The sequence below is a fragment of the Phocoena sinus genome, chromosome 3, assembly GCF_008692025.1.
Source record: "Phocoena sinus isolate mPhoSin1 chromosome 3, mPhoSin1.pri, whole genome shotgun sequence".
NCBI lineage: Eukaryota > Metazoa > Chordata > Mammalia > Artiodactyla > Phocoenidae > Phocoena > Phocoena sinus.
In genome coordinates, this window is record NC_045765.1 from 28,652,844 (window position 1) to 28,675,748 (window position 22,905).

A 22,905-nucleotide genomic window follows, 5' to 3' on the forward strand; every position below is an offset into this window, starting at 1 on the left:
GTTGAATCTGTTTCTTTGGTTGGAAAATGGTGAAAACGACTGAAAATATTTCATGGGGATATTGTGTGGATTAAACGAGGGGGCTCAGCACATACCTGACGGTAAATGTTGGCTTTCACTGTTCTGGAGCTAATGACCAATGACTCCCATAGACAGCCTCCTGAAAGTATGTATTTCTTGCCTTTTAGTCCCTTTTCCTTTCTTCCCTGTGGGATCCTTTGGTTAACTGCAGTGAACTTTAGTTCCTGTCTTTCTGGTATGTCCATCAAAGTCTCTCCTCTTCCTCACTGCAAATGTGACCATAACGCACCTCTGCACAAATGTCTGCAGGCTCCGTTTCCTACACAGAATAAACCACAGGCTTGACTGGGCCTTGAAGGTGTCCCTGCCACAGGCCCTGGGGCCTCTCCTACACTGAGTCCCAGCCCAGTGGGTCCAGAATACTTGGGCATTCTTGCTTTTCTGGCCTTTTCTTATTCCCTTGCCTCTGCCTGGAAGGCTCTTTCGCTGGGGTAACGCTCACGTTTCCATCAGAATGGGATTCACACCCCATTTCTACACAGCCCAAGCTTCCCTGACCCCCAGCATCCTATGTTCCCAGACAGTGCCCCGAGCTTAAATCCATCTTACGACTTTCCACATTCATGTAAACTACATGCTTAGCTTTGTCCTACTAGACTGTAATTCCCAGGAGACAAGGGCCACACCATCTTCCTCCTACACCCTCGGCGCCTTGCTGGATGCTCAGCCCCTAACATGACCTGCATAAACGCTGGATGAATTAAGCTGAAGTCCAATGAACACAGCTGGTAATGGGATTACAAATGGGAGGTGGGAAATACAAAAATCCTTATTTAGCATAAAATTGGAGTTTCAGATAAAGAACCTAGATAAGTTTGGCTTGAGGGCCTCTTATTAACAAAGCCCTCACATACTTATTTCACAAAAGAGACTGTCCGTGTGGGATTTTCAAACCCTTGATCATCGTGCTCTCCTGTAACAGTTAGAACAATAATACTGCCGTACTCCACATTTCTCTTGGGGACTCAGACACTTGACGAAGTCGTCTTAGACGTTCTTATAATATCCCCATTAGGGAGATAGAGGCAAGGTAGATGGGGAAAAGAGGCAAATTTAAGCCTTGCCATATATTAATGAGAAAACAAACGGTAGCAAAGGTTAGGCTTGAATCACACTGGCCACGCTGCGTCAAGTTTGGGATAAAGAGAAAGGGCCCTATGGCTAGAACCAAGGGCAGTGAGTGAATCCAATTTTCCCCACAGCGATACCTCTTTTTCATTCTACTTGGCACGTAAGAAGCAGAGTTGAGTTTCTAGGGTATTTGAGTATTAGCTAGTACATTATTCCTTGAAAAAGAAAATCCTTTCAATTCTATGCCGAAAATCCAACACGGTGAACTTCAGGGCTCTTATTTTAAACCCATAAAAGAAACGCTGACCAGTAAGCAGTAAAGAGAGATTGTAACATTCGAATTGAGGTGGACATAAATCGGCGCAATCTATCAAAATTCAAAATGCACATTATACATACCCTTTGATCTAGCAATTTCACTTGCAGGAATTTAACTTTTGAATATAATCAGGTAAGTAGGCAAAGAAAGATATATACACAAGACTCTTCATTACGGTTTTGTTTGTAACAGCGAAAACCTGAAAGCAGTCTAAATGTCCATCAACAAGAGACTAGATAAATAAATTATGCCATTTCGGAATACTACACAGACTTTACAAAAGAATGAGGAGTAGTCAGGATGGCGGTGTGGGACGGTGCGGAGTTAGTGTCGCCCCCCCCAACTAGGGCACCTGCTGGCCTCTGGTGGGGGACTCTGACCCCAAGGAGAGGGGAGCAACCCCAAAGTGAACCGGTAGGACACAGGGGGACTGAGGGGGGAGGAGAAGTGGAGGCCAGACAAGATCAGCGCCCCTGAAGCCAGGGAGATCAGGAGAGGCAGGTGGGAGGGACTCTCCGGGAAGAGTTGGAGAGGAGCGGAGGGCGACTGCCCTGCCCACGGGGGCCCGGGGAGCCTGCTGAACTCCCAGGCCGGTCCCCTGCAATCCAAAGCCCCCTCCAGGCCCCATAGGTCCTAGGGGCATAGGAGGGAGGCCAGGGAGACGGGAGAGGCAGGTGGGAGGGGCCCTGATGGAAGAGCAGGGGAGGAGCGAGGGTGTTTGCCCCGACCACTCGGGCCTTGCAAGCCTGCTAGGGTCCCAGGTGAGGTCCCCTGCCCTCTGAGACCAGGGTCGGGGGCAAGCCTGGGTCCCTTCGGTTCCTTGAGCCTAAGCTCCACCTCCCACAGCCCCCAGGGCCTTTTCCAGTCCTAGGGGTCCTAAGCATTGGCCCCGCCCACCACCCAAACCTTGCCCTTGCTTAGGCCCTGCTCTCCACAGCCAAGGCCTTCCACTGCCCCCTTTTTCTTTTTTTCCTTTCCCTCCTCCTCTTTTTTTACTGTTGTGGTACTGATGTACCTTCCAGTTGTTGATTCATCTATATTTTTAGTTTTAAAAATAAAAATAGTTAGTTAGTTTCCTAGTCTAATTTTATTTTTCACTTTGTTGTTTTTCTCTTTTTTTTTGCCACCCCACGCAGCTTGCGGGATCTTGATTAGCAAGCCCGGGGTCAGGGGGAAGCTCCTGAGGTGGGAGCTCCAAGTCCAAACCACTGGACTAACAGAGAACCCCAGACCCCAGGGAATATTCATCGGAGTGAGGTCTCACAGAGTTCTTCATCTCAGCACCAAGACCCAGCTCTACCCAGTAGCCTACAAACTCCAGTGTTGGAAGCCTCAGGCCAAACAACCAGAAAAACAGGAACACAATCCGACTCATAAAAAAAAGAAAAAAAAAAAAGAAAGAAAAAAAGACAGCAAAAACATATGTCACAGATGAAGAAGCAAGGTAAAAACCTATAAGACCAAATAAATGAAGAAGAAATAGGCAATCTACCTGAAAAAGAATCAGAGTGACGATAGTAAAGATGATCCAGAATCTCGGAAATAGAATGGAAGCATGGATTGAGAAAATACAAGAAATGTTTAACAAAGATCTAGAAGAACTAAACAACAAACAGAGATGAACACCACAATAACTGAAATGAAAAACACACTAGAAGGAATCAATAACAGAATAACTGACGTAGAAGAATGAATAAGCTGGCTGGAAGACAAAACGGTGGAAATAACTGATGAGGAGTAGAATAAAGAAAGAAGAATGAAAAGAATTGAAGACAATTTCAGAGACCTCTGGGACAACACTAAATACACCAGCACTCGAATTATAGGGGTCTCAGAAGAAGAAGAGAAAAAGAAATGGTCTGAGAAAATATTTGAAGGGATTATAGTGGAAAACTTCCCTAACATGGGAAAGGAAATAGTCATCCAGGTCTAGGAAGCACAGAGAGTCCCATACAGGATAAACCCTAGGAAAAACACACCAGGACACATATTAATCAAAGTAACAAAAATTAATTCAAAGAAGAAATATTATAAGGAGCAAGGGAAAAACAAAAAATAACCGTATGGGGATTCCTTTGTAGCTGATTTTTCAGCAGAAACTCTGCAGGCCAGAAGGGAGTGGCAGGATATACTTAAAATGATGAAAGAAAAAAACCTAACACCAAGATTACTCTACCCAGCAAGGATCTCACTCAGAATCGATGGAGAAATCAAAAGCTTTTCAGACAAACAAAAGCTAACAGAATTCAGCACCACCAAACCAGCTTTACAACAAATGCTGAAGAAACTTCTCTACGCGGGAAACACAAGAGAAGAAAAAGACCCATAAAAACAATTCCAGGGCTTCCCTGGTGGCACAGTGGTTGAGAGTCCGCCTGCCAATGCAGGGGACATGGGTTCATGCCCTGGTCCAGGAGGATGTCACATGCCACGGAGCGGCTGGGCCCATGAGCCATGGCCGCTGAGCCTGCGCGTCTGGAGCCTGTGCTCCGCAACGGGAGAGGCCACAACAGTGAGAGGCCCGCGTACCACAAAAAAAAAAAACCAAAAACCAAAAAACAACAATTCCAGAATAATTAAGAAAATGTTAATAGGACCATACCTATCGATAATAACCTTGGATGTAAATGGATTAAATGCCCCAACCAAAAGACACAGACTGGCTGGATGGATACAAAAACAAGACCCATGTATATGTGGCCTACAAGACCTACCCACTTCAGACCTGGGGACACATACAGACTGAACGTGAAGGGATGGAAAAAAATATTCCATGCAAAAGGAAATCAAAAGAAAGCTGGAGTAGCAATACTCATATCAGATAAAATAGACTTTAAAATAAAGACTTTTATGAGAGATAAGGAAGGACACTACATAATGATCAAGGGATCAACCCAAGAAGAAGATATAACAATCATAAATGTTCATGCACCCAACAGAGGAGCACCTCAACACATAAGGCAAACACTAACAACCGTGAAAGGGGAAATCGACAGTAACACAATAGGGGACTTTAACACCCTGCTTCTGTTTGGACAGATCATCCAAACAGAAAATAAATAAGGAAACACAAGCTTTAAATGACACAATAGACCAGATAGATCTAATAGATATTTAGAGAACATTCCACCCCAAAGTGGCAGAATACACTTTCTTCTCAAGTGCACATGGAACATTCTCCAGGATAGATCACATCTTGGGTCACAAATCAAGCCTTGGAAAATTTAAGACAATTGAAATTGTATCAAGCATCTTTTCTGACCACAACACTATGAGATTGGAAATCAATTACAGGAAAATAACTGTAAAAATCACAAATACATGGAGGCTAAACAGTGCTCTACTAAATAACCAAGAAATCAGTGAAGAAATCAAAGAAGAAATAAAAAAATACATGGAAATAAATGACAACGTAAACTCGACGACCCAAAACCTATGGGACGTGGCAAAAGCAGTTCTAAGAGGAAAGTTTATAGCAATTCAGTCTCACCTCAAGAAACAAGAAAAATCTCAAATACACAATCTACCCCTACATTTAAAACAACTAGAGAAAGAAGAACAAAGAAAACCCACAGTCAGTAGAACAAATGAAATCATAAAGATCAGAGCAGAAATAAATGAAATAGAAATGAAGAAAACAATAGCAAAGATCAATGAAACTAAAAGCTGTTTCTTCGAGAAGATAAACAAAATTGATAAACCCTTAGTCAGACTCATCATGAAAAAAAGGGAGAGGATGCAAATCAATAAAACTAGAAATGAAAAAGGAGAAATCACAGCTGACACTGCAGTAATACAAAGGATTATAAGAGACTACTACAAACAACTATACGCCAATAAAATGGACAACCACGAAGAAATGGACAAATTCTTGGAAAGGTACAATTTTCCAAGACTGAACCAGAAAGAGTTAGAAAATATAAACAGACCTATCACAAGTAATGAAATTGAAACCATAATTAAAAATCTTCCAACAAACAAAAGTCCAGGACCAGATGGCTTCACATGCAAAATGTATCAAACATTTAGAGAAGAGCTTACACCGATCCTTCTCAAACTCTTCCAAAAATTTGCAGGGGGAGAAACACTCCCAAATTCATTCTGTGAAGCCATCATCATCATCCTGATACCAAAACCAGAAAAAGATATCACAAAAAACGAAAATTATAGACCAATATCACTGATGAACACAGAGGCAAAAGTCCTGAACAAAATACTAGCAAACAGAATCCAAGAGCACATTGAAAGGATCATACACCATGATCAAGTGGGATTTAACCCAGGGATGCAAGGGTTCTTCAATACATGCAAGTCATCAATGTGATACACCACATTAACAAGTTAAAGAATAAAAACCATATGATCTAACTTTTCTTTTACAGAAATGTTCTACTAAACATGACTTGGTTCATCTTGATATAAAAAGGAAAGGTAGGGCTTCCCTGGTGGCTCAGTGGTTGGGAGTCCGCCTGCCGATGCAGGGGATACGGGCTCGTGCCCTGGTCCAGGAAGATCCCACGTGCCGCGGAGCGGCTGGGCCTGTGAGCCATGGCCGCTGGGCCTGTGTGTCTGGAGGCTGTGCTCCGCTACGGGAGAGGCCACAACAGTGAGAGGCCCGCGTACCGCAAAACAAAAAAAAAGGAAAGGTAAATAATTGTCCTCTGTGATCACTTCTTTCTATCGCCAATCCAAATAAAGATATTTTCATTTTCTGTTAATAAAAATAACTAAACTAAAATAAATAAATTAAAAAAATTAAATAAATAAAAAACATATGATCATCTCAATAAACGCAGAACTAGCCATGGTAATCAGAGAAGAAAAAGAAATGAAAGGAATACAAATTGGAAAGAAAGAAGTAACATTGTCACTGTTTGCAGATGACATGATACTATACACAGAAAATCCTAAAGATGCCCCAGAAAACGACTAGAACTAATCAATGAATTTGGTACGGATGCAGGATACAAAATTAATGCACAGAAATCTCTTGCATTCCTATACACTAACAACAAAAAATCAGAAAGAGAAATTAAGGAAACAATCCCATTTACCATTGCAACAAAAAGAATAAAATACCTAGGAATAAACCTACCTAGGCAGGTGAAAGACTTGTACTCAGAAGACTATAAAACACTGATGAAAGAAACCAAAGATGACATAAACAGATGGAGAAATATACCATGTTCTTGGATTGGAAGAATCAATATTGTGAGAATGATTCTACTACCCAAAGCAATCTACAGATTCAATGCAACCCCTATCAAACTATCAATGGCATTCTTCACAGAAATAGAACAAAAAATCTTACAATTCGTATGGAAATACAAAAGACCCCGAATAGCCAAAGCAGTCTTGAGAAAGAAAAAAGGAGCTGGAGGAATCAGGCTACTCGACTTCAAACTATACCACTAAGCTACAGTAATCAAGAGAGTATGGTACTGGCCCAAAAACAGAAATAGAGATCAATGATACAGGATAGAACGCCCAGAGATAAACCCACGCACATATGGTCATCCAATTTACGACAAAGGAGGCAAGAACGTACAATGGAGAAAAGACAGCCTCTTCGGTAAGTGGTGCTGGGAAAAGTGGACAGGTGCATGTAAAAGAATGAAATTAGAACACTCCCTAACACCATACACAAAAATAAACTCCAAATGGATTAAAGACTTAAATGTAAGACCAGACACTATAAAACTTTTAGAGGAAAACATAGGGAGAACACTCTTTGACATAAACCACAGCAAGATCTTTTTTGACCCACCTCCTAGAGTAACAGAAATAAAAACAAAGAGGGTGGGAGGGAGGCTCAAGAGGGAGGGGATATGGGGACATGTGTGTGCATATGGCTGATTTACTCTGTTGTGCAACAGAAACTAACACGGTATTGTGAAGCAATTATACTCCAATAAAGATCTATTTAAAAAAAAAAGAGGTAATGAAGGGAAAACGAGGACATTAGGCTGGGGTGTCCTTGTAAGAAGAGGAGATAAGGACAAAGAAACACAGGGAAGACCACGTGAGGACAGAGGGAGAAAACAGTCATCCACAGGCAAAGGGGGGAGAATCTCGGAAGAAACCTAACGTATCAACACACTGATCTCAGAACTTCTAGCCTTCAGAATTGTAAGGAAATAAATTTCTGTTGTTTAAGCCAAAAAATAAAAAAAAAGAGTGAGGTAGGTATACATGATATTACCTGAAATGCTTTCTACAATTTCTCACGAAGTTAAAAAAGGCCGTTGTCAAATGGTAGGTATAACACGATCCCTTTTATATTAAACTTAAACCAAGTATGCTCAGATACCATAAACATTTCTGGAAGCCTAAAATAATAAACCTTCAAATGAGATTTCCTTGAAAATAGGAACGGAGGGGCAGGGAATGAATATACTTTGCACTTTTCACCTTTCTAATTGTTCAGTGTTTTTACCGAGAGAATGAATACATTTTGTAATAAAACACCTGGAAATACCAAAGCTGTTGTAATATGTGCTCTAATTCTTTGTCTTAAATTCTTGACCATTCCTTTGCAGAAGGAAATGGAGATAAAGATGCTGCGTGGGATGAAGAGGCAACAAAGTCACCTACTCATCATGCAGGGAAGAGTGAGGCGGTCTGAGGGAAGCTCCAGCAGGAAGCCTGCCTGCAGTCCCACCCAGACAATCCGCGTGAGAAACCAACGAGTCATCTGGCCTCACCCTCCTCATTTGCAGAATAGACATCGGCCTGCACAAGTGATCCTAACATGGGTTCCGGTCTCAAAATTCTGCCTTGGTGCTGCCAAATGATTCTCCCTCCTCTTAAGTGATCAGGTCAACCTAAATCATGTTGACCTTGATTCCTTCTCCTGGTCTGCTTTCTGATGCAGCGGGCAGAATCAAGGGGCCGACTTCCCAGAAGATGGCAGGTAAATACTTATTTCTGTGTCCTCATCACCAGACCCTTTCTTTCCTACGCCACCCCTCACCTCTCCCTCTTCTTCTATGCTTGAAATAGTCCTTCAATTTTAGCCCTGCAGAAAATGCTATACTTCTCCCTTCTCCCCCAAACTGAAGGTATTGTGTACTTGAAGATGCATGTTATAGGCAGGACGTGAGGAGGTCCCCATCCTAACACAGCTTTCATATTTCCAGACAAGGTCAACGATGGTGAGAACTCAGAAAACAAAGTACCCCCAGACCCAAACTGAATGTGTCCTTCCCTCCTGGTTCTCACACCCAACCCAGTGTCCCCCACACCATTATACTGAAATTCTAGCGGGGGGGGGGGGGGGAGTTAAATGTAAGTGTGCTACCTTTCCCCCTACTACTGAGCTTTTCTACAGCTAGTAATATCAGATTAAATCACAGGAGTGTAAATAGCAATGGGCATAATTATTGACATTAGGACATGTTGACTTTTAGGACAAAACTTTTTGTCTAATTAAATGTGGAACTATTCTGATGGTACCTATAATAAGGTCCATTATAGAGCAGACTGACCCCTGCAAAATGTCCTATCTAAGATGGTCACCACAAAAAAGCATAAAATGCATTTTCATATTGCTGAGAATAGAAGCTTGGAGCATGGAATTAAAAGTTTCCCATTCACTTCTTATGAAAAAGCAAAACCAAGGACTTCAACTTGATAAAGGTAAAACTGCTTCTCCAGCCATTTTCAGGAGATGAGAAACGCGTTGAGTTGTTCCGAGTTAACTTTCTCATCGTGAGCCCTCGTAAAGAGCACTGTTTAGTGAGACAATAAATGAGCATGTTTTAACTAGAAAATGTGGAATCCAAGCAGTTACGCAGGAAAGAAGAGGACAGCTTAAAAGAGACATCAATAAAATAAAAGTTAAAATGCATTAAGTGGCTACAGTGAACTCAAAGGTAAAGCCGTGGGCCGTGTGAGAAGTGAACCAGAGAGGGTGATGAATCAGAAGGGGATGCGAATTACTCAGTGGACCTTATTCTTTCCACTTCATATTGGAATCAGTTGTAAACTCCCTTGGGTGCCCAAGGCAAGTGAAGTAACCGGATGCTCTGAACCTCCCCTAACCCCACTCCTGGGCAGGACTGTGTGCTCAGAGGAGAATCACTATAATTAGCCAATAAGAGAAGGCAGCTGGGTGAGGGCAAAACTAGTACTGAACTTGGCCTGGGTTTTTTTTTTCTTTCTTTCTTTCTTTCTTTTTTTTTTTTTTTTCCTTCTAGACCTCTATCTTACGGTCTCCCAACACTGTGGTGTTTGGTTATGGCCACGCCCTTCTTCCTGGTCTCCTGTTCCATGTGGGCACGTGATCCAGGCCTAGACAGTCAACATGGCCCATGCTCCAGGTCTCGGGATTGGGTTTGTTGTGGGCACGGGATTCTAGCTGGGTTCCTGAGAACCAGGAAGTTCCATTGACATATCCAGGGAGTTCCGTTGAAATATCCAGAAGAAGAAATCCTTTTTCTATTACTTTCTGAGCTATGAGGATAGAGCCTATAATTCCCACAAAGATCTCACAAAAGGAGACCTGCTTAAGAACAATGTTGGAAAACGGAAAAACAAAGCTGAGAGAGAGAGAGAGAGAGAGAGAGCCTAATGCCTGAGTTTAAGTCCCTGAATCCAGTTCTGCCTGAATCTTGATTCTGTCCCAGACCCTTCATCTCCCCAGGTTTCGTCCTCCTGACATGCTGCAGGGGACAACTGTATCCATGGCACAGGGCTTCAAATCGGATAATATAAAGTGCCTAATACAGTGCCTGGCACAAGGCAGGCACGGAAGAGATGACAATGCCTAAAAACAAAGCCCAAAAGAGTGTTCAGTCCTTCACAGGAAGTGGAAAGATTTTCAATATGACCACCATGTCTCCTCACGTGGACTCTGAGGTTTAGAAGCTGGAGAAGATAATCTTTGCCGTCCTCTGCCTTTAGCACTCAGCTGTAGGACATCAACATACTAAGAGAGCCCGAAGCTGAATACAAGACCCTCACACAGCAGGGTCCCGTTCCCAGAGGGCTTTTACATTTCTTCTCTCACTTTACTGAATTGGCCGGGGCGGGGTGGATTTGGGGTCCCACCAAATGCTTCAGTGTGCCTAATATCACCTTATGCCTTCTTATTACCTGTTCCAAAGTGCAGTGCAGAGGATCTGGGTTGATAAGAGATTAAAAAGTCATGAAGATTAAGCTCCATTTAAAATTCTTATCTAAGCACATACCAACACAAGAAGAAGACATTTCCCACCTTCTTCCTAGAACAGGATTTTTAATCCAGTCCTTCAAATAATTACAAAAAAATAAGCTTTTAATCGTCATATCGTTGGTGTGCAACAGCTTGACAGGAGGACTAATTGTTGAGCAGTTGTCTCAGGGATGCTCCAACCCAGCTGAAGCTTTAACAAGCCGAAAGAGAATTTCAGAACCATCTCACAAATAAAAAGGAAGTGTTACTCATTCTCTTTTTAAATATAAGGCAAGCACTCACAGCTAAAACACCAATGACAGAAATTGGAAGCACTTGCTGAATCCTCAAACAGTTACGCTGAGCAAGAAATGATTCTGTAATGGATTTAAAAACACATGATTTTGAGGGCGATTCTCCATGGTTAACATTGTCATGGGCTTCCCTGGTGGCACAGTGATTAAGAATCTGCCTGCCAGTGCAGGGGATACAGGTTGGAGCCCTGGTCCGGGAAGATCCCACATGCCATGAACCAACTAAGCCCGTGCGCCACAACTACTGAGCCTGCGCTCTAGAGCCCGTGAGCCCCAACTACTGAACCCCACGCCCTAGAGCCCATGCTCCACAACAAGAGAAGCCACCGCAAGGAGAAGCCCGCGCACCGCAACGAAGAGTAGCCCCCACTCGCTGCAACCAGAGAAGGCCCCCACGCGCAGCAACGAAGACCCAACGCAGCCAAAAAAATAAATTAATTAATTAATTTAAAATATTGTCATGACTTCTGAAAATGGATATTTGCATTCAAGACTTAGGGACAGCCCGGAATAGTTCAGTGGGTTTTGGAGGGGAAAAAAGGTATCTGAGAAAAAGTTGCTTAAAGCTTCTTAAACTCCCCTATCATCTAAAGGATGCAGCCCTAGTTGAGCAAACTGGCTGAACGCCTGGGATAGATTGCAATTCTGGGGACATAAGATCCCCACTCATAAGGGCAGGCGAGACCAAGACTAATAAACCAAAGGAAGCTTCAGAAAAGGTGCAGAGCCTACTTCGCCTGCCTGGGAGAACCACGAACGCCTTATCTGGCTTCTGTGAAAAGAAAAAATCATTGGGGAGCCAGAATTAGAAAAGCCTTGCCTTCCATCCAGTCTCTCCCGTCTAAGCCACATAAAATATCCTCTGGGAAGGCTTCAGGAAATACCCCAGGGGAATGACAATTGATATTAGCTGAATGGGTGAAAGAGCACAGACAGAGATGAAAATATTTAGCTTTTTGCAACCTTGAACTTAACCCAAGTGTCCAACATTTACACATACTCAGGGCAGAGCCTTGCGCTTCCAAGCCATGACCACAAGGTGGCCTCAATCCCTAATTGGGTCCCCACGGTCCAGGCTGCAGAGGGACGGCTTTTGAAAAAAAAGTTCCTTCTCCCCAGAGGCTTCCCTGTGGTAACTCGCAAGGAAGAATTTCAAGTCCCCAAAGCTTTAATAAACTTAACAGGGCTTTAATTTTCCAGCAGGAGACAAATTTCAAAAGGACAGCCCTCCTGATATACCTCTACCTTCAAGGATGTTTCCAAGTTTGCAAACCATGCCAAGAGCAGACTGGAGTGGTCTTAGGTAAGATGCAATGCTTGTTTCTTTCTTAACGCACCTTGTAATTTGCACACAAACCACAACACTTTATTTTCTTATTAACAGGTCTGAATGTGTTTAACACCGCAAGCCCTAAACTGTAGAGGAGTGGATTAGACTAGGTTCTCTTTATTTTCCTGCCAATTGTCAGAAAGTGGTTTGGGGTACGGGGTGCCCCTCCTTACTGGCTTTTTCCTCTACCACTCATCCCCCCCCACCCCCCCGGCTCTATCCAACAACCAACCTCTTGTCTCCATCTGCCAAGAGCAAAAAGACACAGCCTCATTTCTCATCGGAGAGCTTTTGCCTACTGTGCACTTCAGTTATTGAGATTAATAAGCTGCCGGTTTCCAAGGAAGACTAAGACAACTACAAGATTAAAGCTCACTGCAACGTGCAATGCTGCTGGTGGCCAGGCGGGATCATGGTGTCAAAAAGGCAAGGTAAAGCTATAAACTAAGGCTGAGCTGGAGACGCTAACCTAAAGGTCTCGTTAATTTCCATGTTGCCTCTGATGAGAACTTAGAGGGAGCATAATGTTCTGCAATGTGGAGAAATCAAGCGGCCTATTGATTTGAAAAGTGCTGGAATGCATCTGGTTCACCCGGAATGAATTCTAGGTTTAAACCTCACGCAAAAACGTTAAAAAAAAAAAAAAAAAAAAAAGGAAGAAAAGCAAAACAGGTTACTTTGGTTTAATAGTCTCAAGATCAAACTTGTCAGTGATTCTGTCAGAAAATTAATCCTTAGGTAGAAAAATCAATCTGGAGAACAAGTGGAGAAGAGTCTCCAGGTTCAGCATGGTGAAGATGTTCCAACAGTCTCGTTGCTTCCCCACGACCACCTTATTTACTAAAGGTCTTGAGTCTTGATTCCCAAATAGGCACTCCCAGTAAAGCATCCATATGAGGCTTGGTCTTAAAGATAAAAAGTATGTTTTCTGAAATGCTGATACCCAAATTAGATTCCTTGGTCTTAAAGATAAAAAGTATGTTTTCTGAAATGCTGATACCCAAATTAGATTCCTCAGGTGCCACTTACCAAGCCCAACAAGCTCCATTCTTTATCAGAGCACTTCCTGGGTGTTCATCACAACTTCCTGAGTATCCCTACTCAAAACTATGACCAAATGGCCAGCCACCGTACCCGCGGCTGCGTGGCTTTCTCCTACCAGTCTAGCAAAGACTGTCTGCAAGATAAACCCTATGCAAATCACAGAGCTAAAAAGGTAGCACCGCTCCTTACGTCTGCAGTGTCAATTTGCTCTCGCATTTTACGACATTCAGCGCACTAAACCTCCTCTCTGTAACTCAGCTCACGTGGATCCCGTGCTGCCACCACCGTGGAGGCTCAGGACTTCAGACTGACCGTCCTGGGTGGCCACCGATCCCGCAGAGCTGGAGACAAGGGTCCCTTCTATCCTGCCTGGCTCACGATATTGTCTGTGGCTAACTCTATGTCCAGTAACGGACTGGGATTCACCCCTCAGATCATTTCTTGCCTCATGTCACTTATACTGCATTAACTTCACCATTTCCATGGACCGGATACATTCTAATTGGCTAATAAGCATCGTTTTGTTTTGTCCTTTTAGTCTCAAAGGCATTATCGTGTGGTGGTTAAGAGCATTGCACGTGGAGTCAGGTAGACCCAGGTTTCCACCCCCGTTCGGCCCCTTACTTATTTGGAGACGTGTAAGTAACTTCATCTTCCCAAGCCTCAGTTTCTGTTTATTTAAAATAGGGATAGTAACATATACTCAACAGAAGGGTTAAAGGGTTCAGTGGGATCATGCATGTAAAACTAAGCATGGAGCAAAAACTATTTGATCAAGTCGTTATTCACAGAACTACACAATCATGTACGATAACTATTCAATTGAACAAAGTTTCTGGAGAGATTTTTTTTTTTTAAGAGAAAAGTCCACTGCTGAGAGCTTTGGATACACGAACTATGCTATCATTTGCAAATGGCTGTGCTTCTGTGTTACATCTATTATTTTAGAATCAAAATAAGTCTGGCCAATAACAGCTACTCTTAATACTCTTGTTGCCTCAGAGATTTAACAAGTGGAAAACCGAACTTGTTTCCTAAATGACATCCCTATTCACTCAGCCTCTTAGGCCAAAAAACTGGATACCGTGCTCACACCTGCCTAACCTACATCTTGACATTCCATCAGTCACAAATTCCTGCTGATTCTACCTTCAGTACATACCCCGCATCTTTGAACGTGCACCTTCTGGCCAGATTGGTAAGAGAAAGGCAGACAGCTCTGATACTGCAGCTACGGGCACCCTAATGGAAGCCCCACAATTTTTCATCTTAACCATGACAGTATTCTCCAAACTGGACCCTTAGTCCTGTTATAACTTGCCCTCAAGCCCCCCCTCCCCACCCCCCACCTGTTGAACCTATGGCAGCTACCATAGTTAAAAACACAACGGGACCATTTATGTTATTATTTTGGCCTCCTGTTTAAAATGCTTCAGTGACTTTTCACTGTTCTTGGCGCTGGGTCCAACATCTTTAAAGCAGCCCCAAACCTTGCACTGTCCGGCTCCTGCCTGTCTGTCTAGTTTGCTTTCTCTTCCTGGCATCTTAGCGTTTCTTCCCCCAGCGGGTCGTGGTTTTCACCACCTAGAACATTCTCTCAGTCTAATTAACACCTACTCATCCTTAGGGCTCAGCCTAAATGCAAATTTCTCCTGAGTCTGGCTTCTCTATACCTCACACGGCACTTATTACACCTGTCACTGTAGGGGCATATACCTAATCTTTTGTTCACATTCTGTCTACAGTCAGGAAACTCCAGAAGGGCAAGGACTTTGCTTTTCTTCTTCACTGCTGAATCCTCAGTGCCGGGCACCTGGCTGGGTCTCATAGATGTTTCTCGAATGAGTAATGGGTGACCATTTCAAAGAGCAAGTTGCAAACTTGTTTGTAGCTCGAGGATCTGGATGGCTAAAATGAGGCCTTCTGGTATTTCAGGGCAAGAGCAAACTCAGAGGGAAGTTTTGTCCCGCTTACGGATTCTCTTTAGTGACCTGCTACCGAGATGGATTCCAAGAAAGAAGCTTGCCTCTGCAAAATGCATAAAGGAAAGCAAGTTAGGTTCTGTCGCTGAGCTACTTTCTACTGTCTTAGACAAAGAGATGCTGACTTCAGAAACTCCCAAAGAAGCAGCTGGCCAGGAAGATTCCTGACCTTGCTCCTCTCAGGAGAGGAAGGAGGAGATAGGTGCTATCGACCCAGAATTACACAGGGACCTTGTTCAAAGATCTTCTGCCAGTAAGCTGAGAGAAAGATGGTGGGCAGAGTGATTCTGTTACGCATACGTTAGAAAAGAGAGTCCAGGCTGTTTGCAATTAGTTCCTCTGCCCTATGTTTGGTTTTTCTTGGATTATATTATGGTTTACACGTCAGCTGATTGTCTTGGGTAGTACAAATTTATATGCATTGTTATTTACATTATTAACGTTGATACAGAACTCTCCTTATAAGCTTTTTCATCTTGTGTTAAATTCCAGATTCATACAGTCTATTTCCTGGTTATGCCTCCTTAATTAGCACCTTGATTCTACTTGTCATAGAACAAAAATGGAAAACACACAGTCCAGGAAAGATCTAACGTGCCTCATTAAGACTGACGGGAACATCAAAAAGCAATGCAGAGGGGCAAGGGCTTGTTCCTTACTGGTCTAAAGAAACACCTTGGATTTGGCCTGGAGTCTCGGGGGGTTGCAGAATGCTGCCCATCACCTCCCAGAGTTAGGAAATTCTTCCATCATGCCCAGAAGTCTGTATTAATGAAAGTAGAGGTGGTGAAGCTGTTTGTAAATTTCCATTGCATTTTCAAAATTGATGAGTACATCATGATCAGTCTCCAGAATGTCTTGCCCTCAATGGTTTTTTCCTGCTGTGGTTAATCAATTCTTATTGGGTATGAAAGACAGGAATTGGAATCCTAGTATGGTATCATGCCCCTAACGTAAGAGCTTCCATTCCTACATTTGCTCTTGTGGGTAAGAAAATGACCCCATTAAACTCACAATATTTCAGCATGTGAGTGAGTGAAACCGTTCAGTTCTACAGCTTCCAAGACTATATGGAAAACCACTGAAGAATGAGAACAAATGATACTATAATCTTTGATTTTTTTCCACTTACCTGCTAGGTAAACTCTTTTTTTTTTTTTAACATCTTTATTGGAGTATAATTGCTTTACAATGGTGTGTTAGTTTCTGCTGTGTAACAAAGTGAATCAGCTATACACATACATATATCCTCATATCTCTTCCCTCTTGCATCTCCCTCCCTCCCATTCCCACCCCTCTACCTTCTAGGTAAACTCTTGTTCATCCTTCGAAACCCAGCTCAAACAGGCCCTCAGCTGGGAAACTTCTCCTGACCATCCTGGGAAATTTAATAACTATTTCAACTGTACAACTACTGTAACTTGCGTACTTCCATTCCTGTAAACACTGCACTATCTTTTTGTTTATGTGCCTATCTCCATTTTTAGGTTGTATGAGCTTTAAGGGCAGGATACATGTTTTAATCATAATCTCCCCAGTACCTAACATAGCGCTTAGTATTTTCCAGGGATTCAGTAAGTAAACGCTAATAAGAGACTGTATAAATCATATGTAAAAGAGAAACACAAAGTTCAACAATTCTATTAATTATTGCTAAAGTTTTCATATATGAGACAAGCTGCACATCCAAATTATATGTATTCAGTTCCATGGATGGAGCTTCAAATATCTGTGACTGACTTAGTAATAGCCCCATCTCAAGGGCCTTATATTCTCGAACTCCTGGCCCTTGAATGTACTGATCAAAGAACATCTGGATATGTTCTCCCTCGTTCTTTTCCTTCTGCTAGGCTTCAAGGTTTTGGCCATCTTACTTACTTCCCAAGCTTGCCTCCTCTAAAAGCATCACTGAGAAGCTCCAATCCTAGGAGAAATGCCATGTATCCTAGTGATCTGCAGAAGGACTCTACAGGTCAGAAAGCATGTTCTGGGAGAACTTCAGGAGAACAAGAAGGGGATAGGCTTGGCTTTGCTGGTCCTCTCCTCCAGATCCTTTCAAGGGAACACTTTATTGCCAACTGATCACATCAGAAACTGGGCGATGGGAGATACGCTTATGCAGTGTACGTGTTCTCATCACCAACAGGAGACTCTTTGTGAGGAGTAGACACTCTGATGGATCTTTCCCTGAAGACGTGACAATTAAGGCAATAAAGGTAGGTTCGTGGCTGTTCCTGCATCAGACAATCTGACCACCTTATTTTATGTGTAGGAACCACGAGAGTTCCATCCAATGCGGCTCATAATTTACCATCTCACTGAAGCCCTAGAACGCCTGCAAGTTACTCTGCCCCCCAAGTCTAGATTCTGAATTTTTAAAATGCTAATAACAACGATTCCTTCCTACCTCATTGGATTGCTTCCATGCTTGAATGAGGTGGTGCATTTAAACCACTAACATCGGCATGTACAAACTGCACAGTAAAAACTGGTTGTTAATGGCGATGGTGGTCCTCTTCTTTCCTTTTTCTCCTTCTTTTCCCCCAATATCTACTACATTTCTCCTTCCCTTTCTCCCTCCTCTTTCTTCATCCTAACCACTGTGCATAGCCTTTATGTCTAGAAACTATTTTTCAAACAATGGTCTGTTAACGTGAAAATAGCTTGACTAGTACCCAACAAGCTCTACGGCAGTTCATAAATATAAGGACGAAAAAGACAGAGTCTTATCCAGCCTTAAAGACCACTACCAACTGTGAAAATATCCTAAGTTAAGCCTGGCGGACCAGTCAACTTTCAGCCTGGGACCTTTCCAGCAAAGCTACTTATCAGTGGGTTATTATATCAGTACAAATGCTTAAATCTATCTATTATATATAATATATGCATAGAGTTTCTATTGACTTTACCTACTGTAAGCCTTAGAGATTAAGACTGCAGGCCTGGTTACAAATCACCTATAGTTGTTAGAAAATAAAATGCATTAAAGCTTGGAGTGACTACAGTGACAGTGGTATACAACTTATTCAAGATCTTATTAATAAAACAAAACATATTAGGGATAAGAAACAACATCAAATGCTATGGCTTGCATAATTATTTCCAGCTGTGTGCAGAAAATTCACGGGCCATTACCAGAAAGATTACAGATTATTTCAGTCTTTCCTTAAACCTAAGTTATTAAAGTTTAAAAACTATGTGGGAACTTTTTGAAGGTTCAGTATGAATTAGTCCTTCTCTCTTTAGTCTCCATGGTTCTTCCGGGCAAGGAAACTGTACCAGTTGAAGCACACAAACCATGAAAGTGCCTGGGGATGGAACAGCAAGGCCGTTCCAGTATCTGGCTGACCCACTGTCAATTACATTGCAGCTTGCCACGCTGTGACCAATGCCCCTTCCTTCAGGTCACTAAGGCAGGTGTGATTTTTGGAAGACCAGAAGCAAAGGTGAGAAAAGGACAGAAGCAAAGGCAAAACAAAACAAAGCCAGACCTGGAGATCACTTTGAAACCCTTCCCTCTCAACATAAGTGCTGCCACTTTTTTCTTGTTTGTTTTTTTACACTATTGTTTGCCCCTCAGGCATCAAGCTGTTAGTGTATACAGGAGGGATTAAAGTGAGACTGCATGTTGGATGAAGTATAAATTAAAATTATACTTCTGTCAGTCTGGAATCAGGGATTGTTTCTCAAGGTCTCCCCAAACACTTAATTTCAAATGAGTCTTCATTTATTACTTCAAGAAAGGCTAAATGCATAATTTATCAGCAGCTTTCTGTCAATATACCCTTAGAAGCATGTTTCCCATGAGTCTTTGAGTAAAAATATGTTATGCTAATTCTATTAGTTGGGTACACAGGAGCTGTGGAAGAAAGTAAACAAGCATTAAAAGGAGACACATGTGAACGAAGAAATACCTATCAACCTACCGTCCAGGGTCAAATTACCAAGGGAACAGCACAGAGTTGGTAAACTTGTCCCATAATGTAGGCGGGATTTTCTCCCGACTGCTCTGGGCGGGTGATGCAGCAGGGAGCCAGGTGTGATCGTGATGGGGACTTACCGGGTCTCCAGGGGCACGTTGCTGTTTAGCACCCAGCTGTCCTGAAGCTGAACTGACTCGGGCGTGGTGGCCAGGTCGTTGGGCGCGGGAGCCGGGGCGTGAATCTGACTCCGCCGATTGGTCAGCGAGTTCCTGTTGAGGGAATTGGCTGACGAGTGGTGATGGGACAGCGTGTGGTTGTGCGGGGGTGGCAGAGGGGGCCTCAGAGTCGACTGGCTGTGGTGGTTCGGAGGGCCTGAGAAAAGAGGAAGGAGAAACGGCCATTAGGGGCTTCAGAATGCGGCTGAGTTCGCCCTGCAAGCCTGCGGAGGAGAGCCTGGAACAAAAGCCTCGATATTGACAAATGCCGAATGTCACGAACTACAGATGCAGATACGACTGTGTCCAGCATCTCAATGTCAGTTACTAACAAATAGTATACTTTGATTTGCCTTTATCTCTCAGCATCAAATTAAGAATGAGAAGCTAGGTTAGCAAAACCAGGCTGGTGAGGGCTGACCAGTGGAATTATTTGAAACATACTAATTCTGCAATGAAAGTAACATGATATTCAAGGCTGAGCATTGTTCTGACAAGTCCCTAGCCCATTTCCTGGTAAACCAGTACACTCCATACATTCTTTAAGAACATGGCATCTTTCTAAAGGTATAAGAAAGATGGCACGGGCTTCCCTGGTGGTGCAGTGGTTGAGAGTCCGCTTGCCGATGCAGGGGACACGGGTTCGTGCCCCGGTCCGGGAAGATCCCACATGCCGCGGAGCGGCTGGGCCCGTGAGCCATGGCCGCTGAGCCTGCGCATCCAGAGCCTGTGCTCTGCAACGGGAGAGGCCACAACAGTGAGAGGCCCGCGTACCGCCAAAAAAAAAAAAAAAAAAAAAAATAGATGACACACTCTAAGTCAGGGAGTAGTAAATGTAAACACCTATCAGGGGCCAGGCAGGAAAGTGAAGTGGACTGGGGTGAGCTGGAGAGGGCAGGGAGCAGCCCTCACTCAGATCCAGGCTCACGTGGCCATGTAGGGGTTAGAGCTCAAGGCGGATGATCTTCCAGTTTTTCTAAGAGAGCTGAAGATCTGGACTTTTTCAAAAGAGTTTTCTGTATTTTAAAAAATGTTGACAATTAAAAAATATGTGTGTGTGTTTGTGTATTTATATATATGTTTATATATACACACATATTCACATGTATATGTATACTTTTTTTTTTAATGAGAATCAACAAAACACACCTGTGAGCCCGCTCAGATCAGGGGCTTCATAACATCTGTCCTCTGAGAGATGAACCCTGAGGACCCAGTCTCTGGAGAAGGTCAGGGTTGATGTTTTCAAACCACGACCCTTACTCCAAATTGCATCCTGCTTTCTAAACTTGCAATCCTCTGTCCTTGCCGGAAAAACGCACAAAGGACAACTATACCCCTGTATTCCCCTGTAATTCCCCTGTAAATATGACCACGGATGACAATTCCACACACCGTTTTCCTAGCAACCCACTCTCCACCTACGAAGTGAAATATTTTAAACATAATGAAAATGAAGGTCGTTCACTATGCAACGTAAGCCTATAATTTGGTTTTAATGGCTACTGAAACATGACTTTTAATTTGTGTCCTTTGAGAAAGTTTATTTTTTGAAGCCTCCAGTCAGGGTTGGCAGCCCGCCAGGTGACTGCCGAGCCTTGTCATTTTGGCCCCTGCCAACTTTGAATATCCTCAGCCCCTGCTGTCCTGGCTTTCAGAAGTTGGCTCAAGTCATTTAAACAAGCAATTTGACACAAATTTCAACTACTTGTCTCCTCATGTGACCGGGCTACATCTCCAAAAGGTGTAATCTACATTCCGTGGCTCCTGGGAAGCTTGCAGAAACGTTCCGAAAGAAAGACAACATGTCAAGAAGATCCTAGGTTTGGAGAGCATCATGACCATCGAAAACAGGAAAGAAAAATACAGAGGAAAGTGCTTCCTTGAAGTTTGCATCTCTGGGCTGAAATGACTTGGGGGGATTTTTTTTTTTTTTTTGGTGTGAGAAAAAGACAACTAAAGCTAAAACCTAATGGGAAATGCCACTGTACAAGTTGTATAGATTTTAAATCGCGTCCTCCAAATGAACCTGTAATTCGTATTTTCCATTCTGCACCAGTGGCATTTTAAATATATCTTTGAGGGAGTTCCATTGCTGTAGCAGGCTACTATATTTTCTGGCATTGTTGTCTGTCTTGTAATCTATTATTATATAGTTATTTACGTTTGTCTGTCTCGTATTAGTGGAAAGAGGTGAGAAAAGGGGGTGAAATGATGTAATAATGATCCTTCAGAGATGCTATCCAAGCCCCTCACACAAGGTTAATGAATTTTCATGCCTTTCTTTCTCCCCCTCTCAACTCCCATCAAAGTGGTGTCATTATTCTCCATTAGTTAGGTAATTATGAGACTTGCCTCGGGAAGGCGAGATGAATCAGTGTTCAAGCGAGAACCCACCCTTCCCAGCCCCAAGCCCTAACCTACCATCTCCCTCAGCCCCCCCGGCCCCCGCCCTCCAGCCCTCCAGACCACACACTCTCCCAAAGTACAAAGAGGCCGTGTGAGGGATTTAATTCGCTAAATGAGATATCGGGACCCTCCTGCTTCCTGTCTGTTCACCCTGAGATTTCTCTGTCTGCTCCAGCCTGGGTAGCCCTTCCCTGTCCATCTGTGTTCAGTGTGGGTGGAATTCCTGTGGTTGTCTTTCTGCGGACACAGCCAGGGATGGTGCTGATGGGGGAATGGAAACGCCGACCCGGGTGTGGTATGGTACGTTCCAAACAAAACAGAGGCTGAGTTTTCCAGTTAACTGAGAGAAACATCAAACTCTCTTTCCATTTCTCCTAAAGAGAAGGCCTAGGGTTTCGTGGGGTCGGGGGGAGATGGAGAAAGAAGTGCAGAGGAAGATGAACAAATACTTAACTCTCCACTCACCCGGGTCCTCCTATAAAGCAACAAATTACTGATATCAATTACAACAAAAACTATCCCCCGTCATCAATATCGAAAGATGTTCTCCTTACACTGCTGCTCATTTCCACTGTGACGTTGATCATATTTGCTCATTTATCTCTCTATCCAAAACACAAACTTTTCAACCAGGTACAGGAGCTAGAAGGAAAAGACAATGACAACACAGGGGGGTAAAGGCTACCACTGGGGGAGAAGCAGAGCGGTGCGGGAGCATTGAGCCGGTGGTTAGGAGATAAAATCGGAAGAACTGAGTTCAAGGATCGGGTCTGACCCCTTTTGAGTTGTGTGACCCTGGGCCTGAGACTTCATTTCTTTAATTGTGCGTGTCCTCACCTGCCAAATGATGAAGACAGCAGTAACTACCTGTAAGGAAGTTCGAGGGGAAGATGAATGTAAAATGCTAAACATGCTACCCGATGGCTGGCAAGTTCCCCCAAACCATGTGCAGGGAACACTGCTTGGTTCTCCTAGGAATAAACGGATGGATAAAGACGTAACTGCAGCTCTCAAGGATCCCAGATTTGAGGAGATGGAGTACACCCAGAGCTCATCTCTCTAG

General features: G+C 43.3%; 1 protein-coding gene across 1 annotated transcript in view; it reads right to left on the reverse strand.

Moving 5' to 3' along the window:
* The window catches only part of TENM2 (teneurin transmembrane protein 2), a 1,008,125-nt gene that overhangs the window by 306,777 nt on the left and 678,443 nt on the right, over positions 1 to 22,905 (reverse strand). Inside the window, exon 4 of the mRNA XM_032628422.1 lies at positions 19,356 to 19,590. Within this exon, the coding sequence (XP_032484313.1) occupies positions 19,356 to 19,590 (235 nt within the window). The remainder of the gene's footprint in view (positions 1 to 19,355; positions 19,591 to 22,905) is intronic.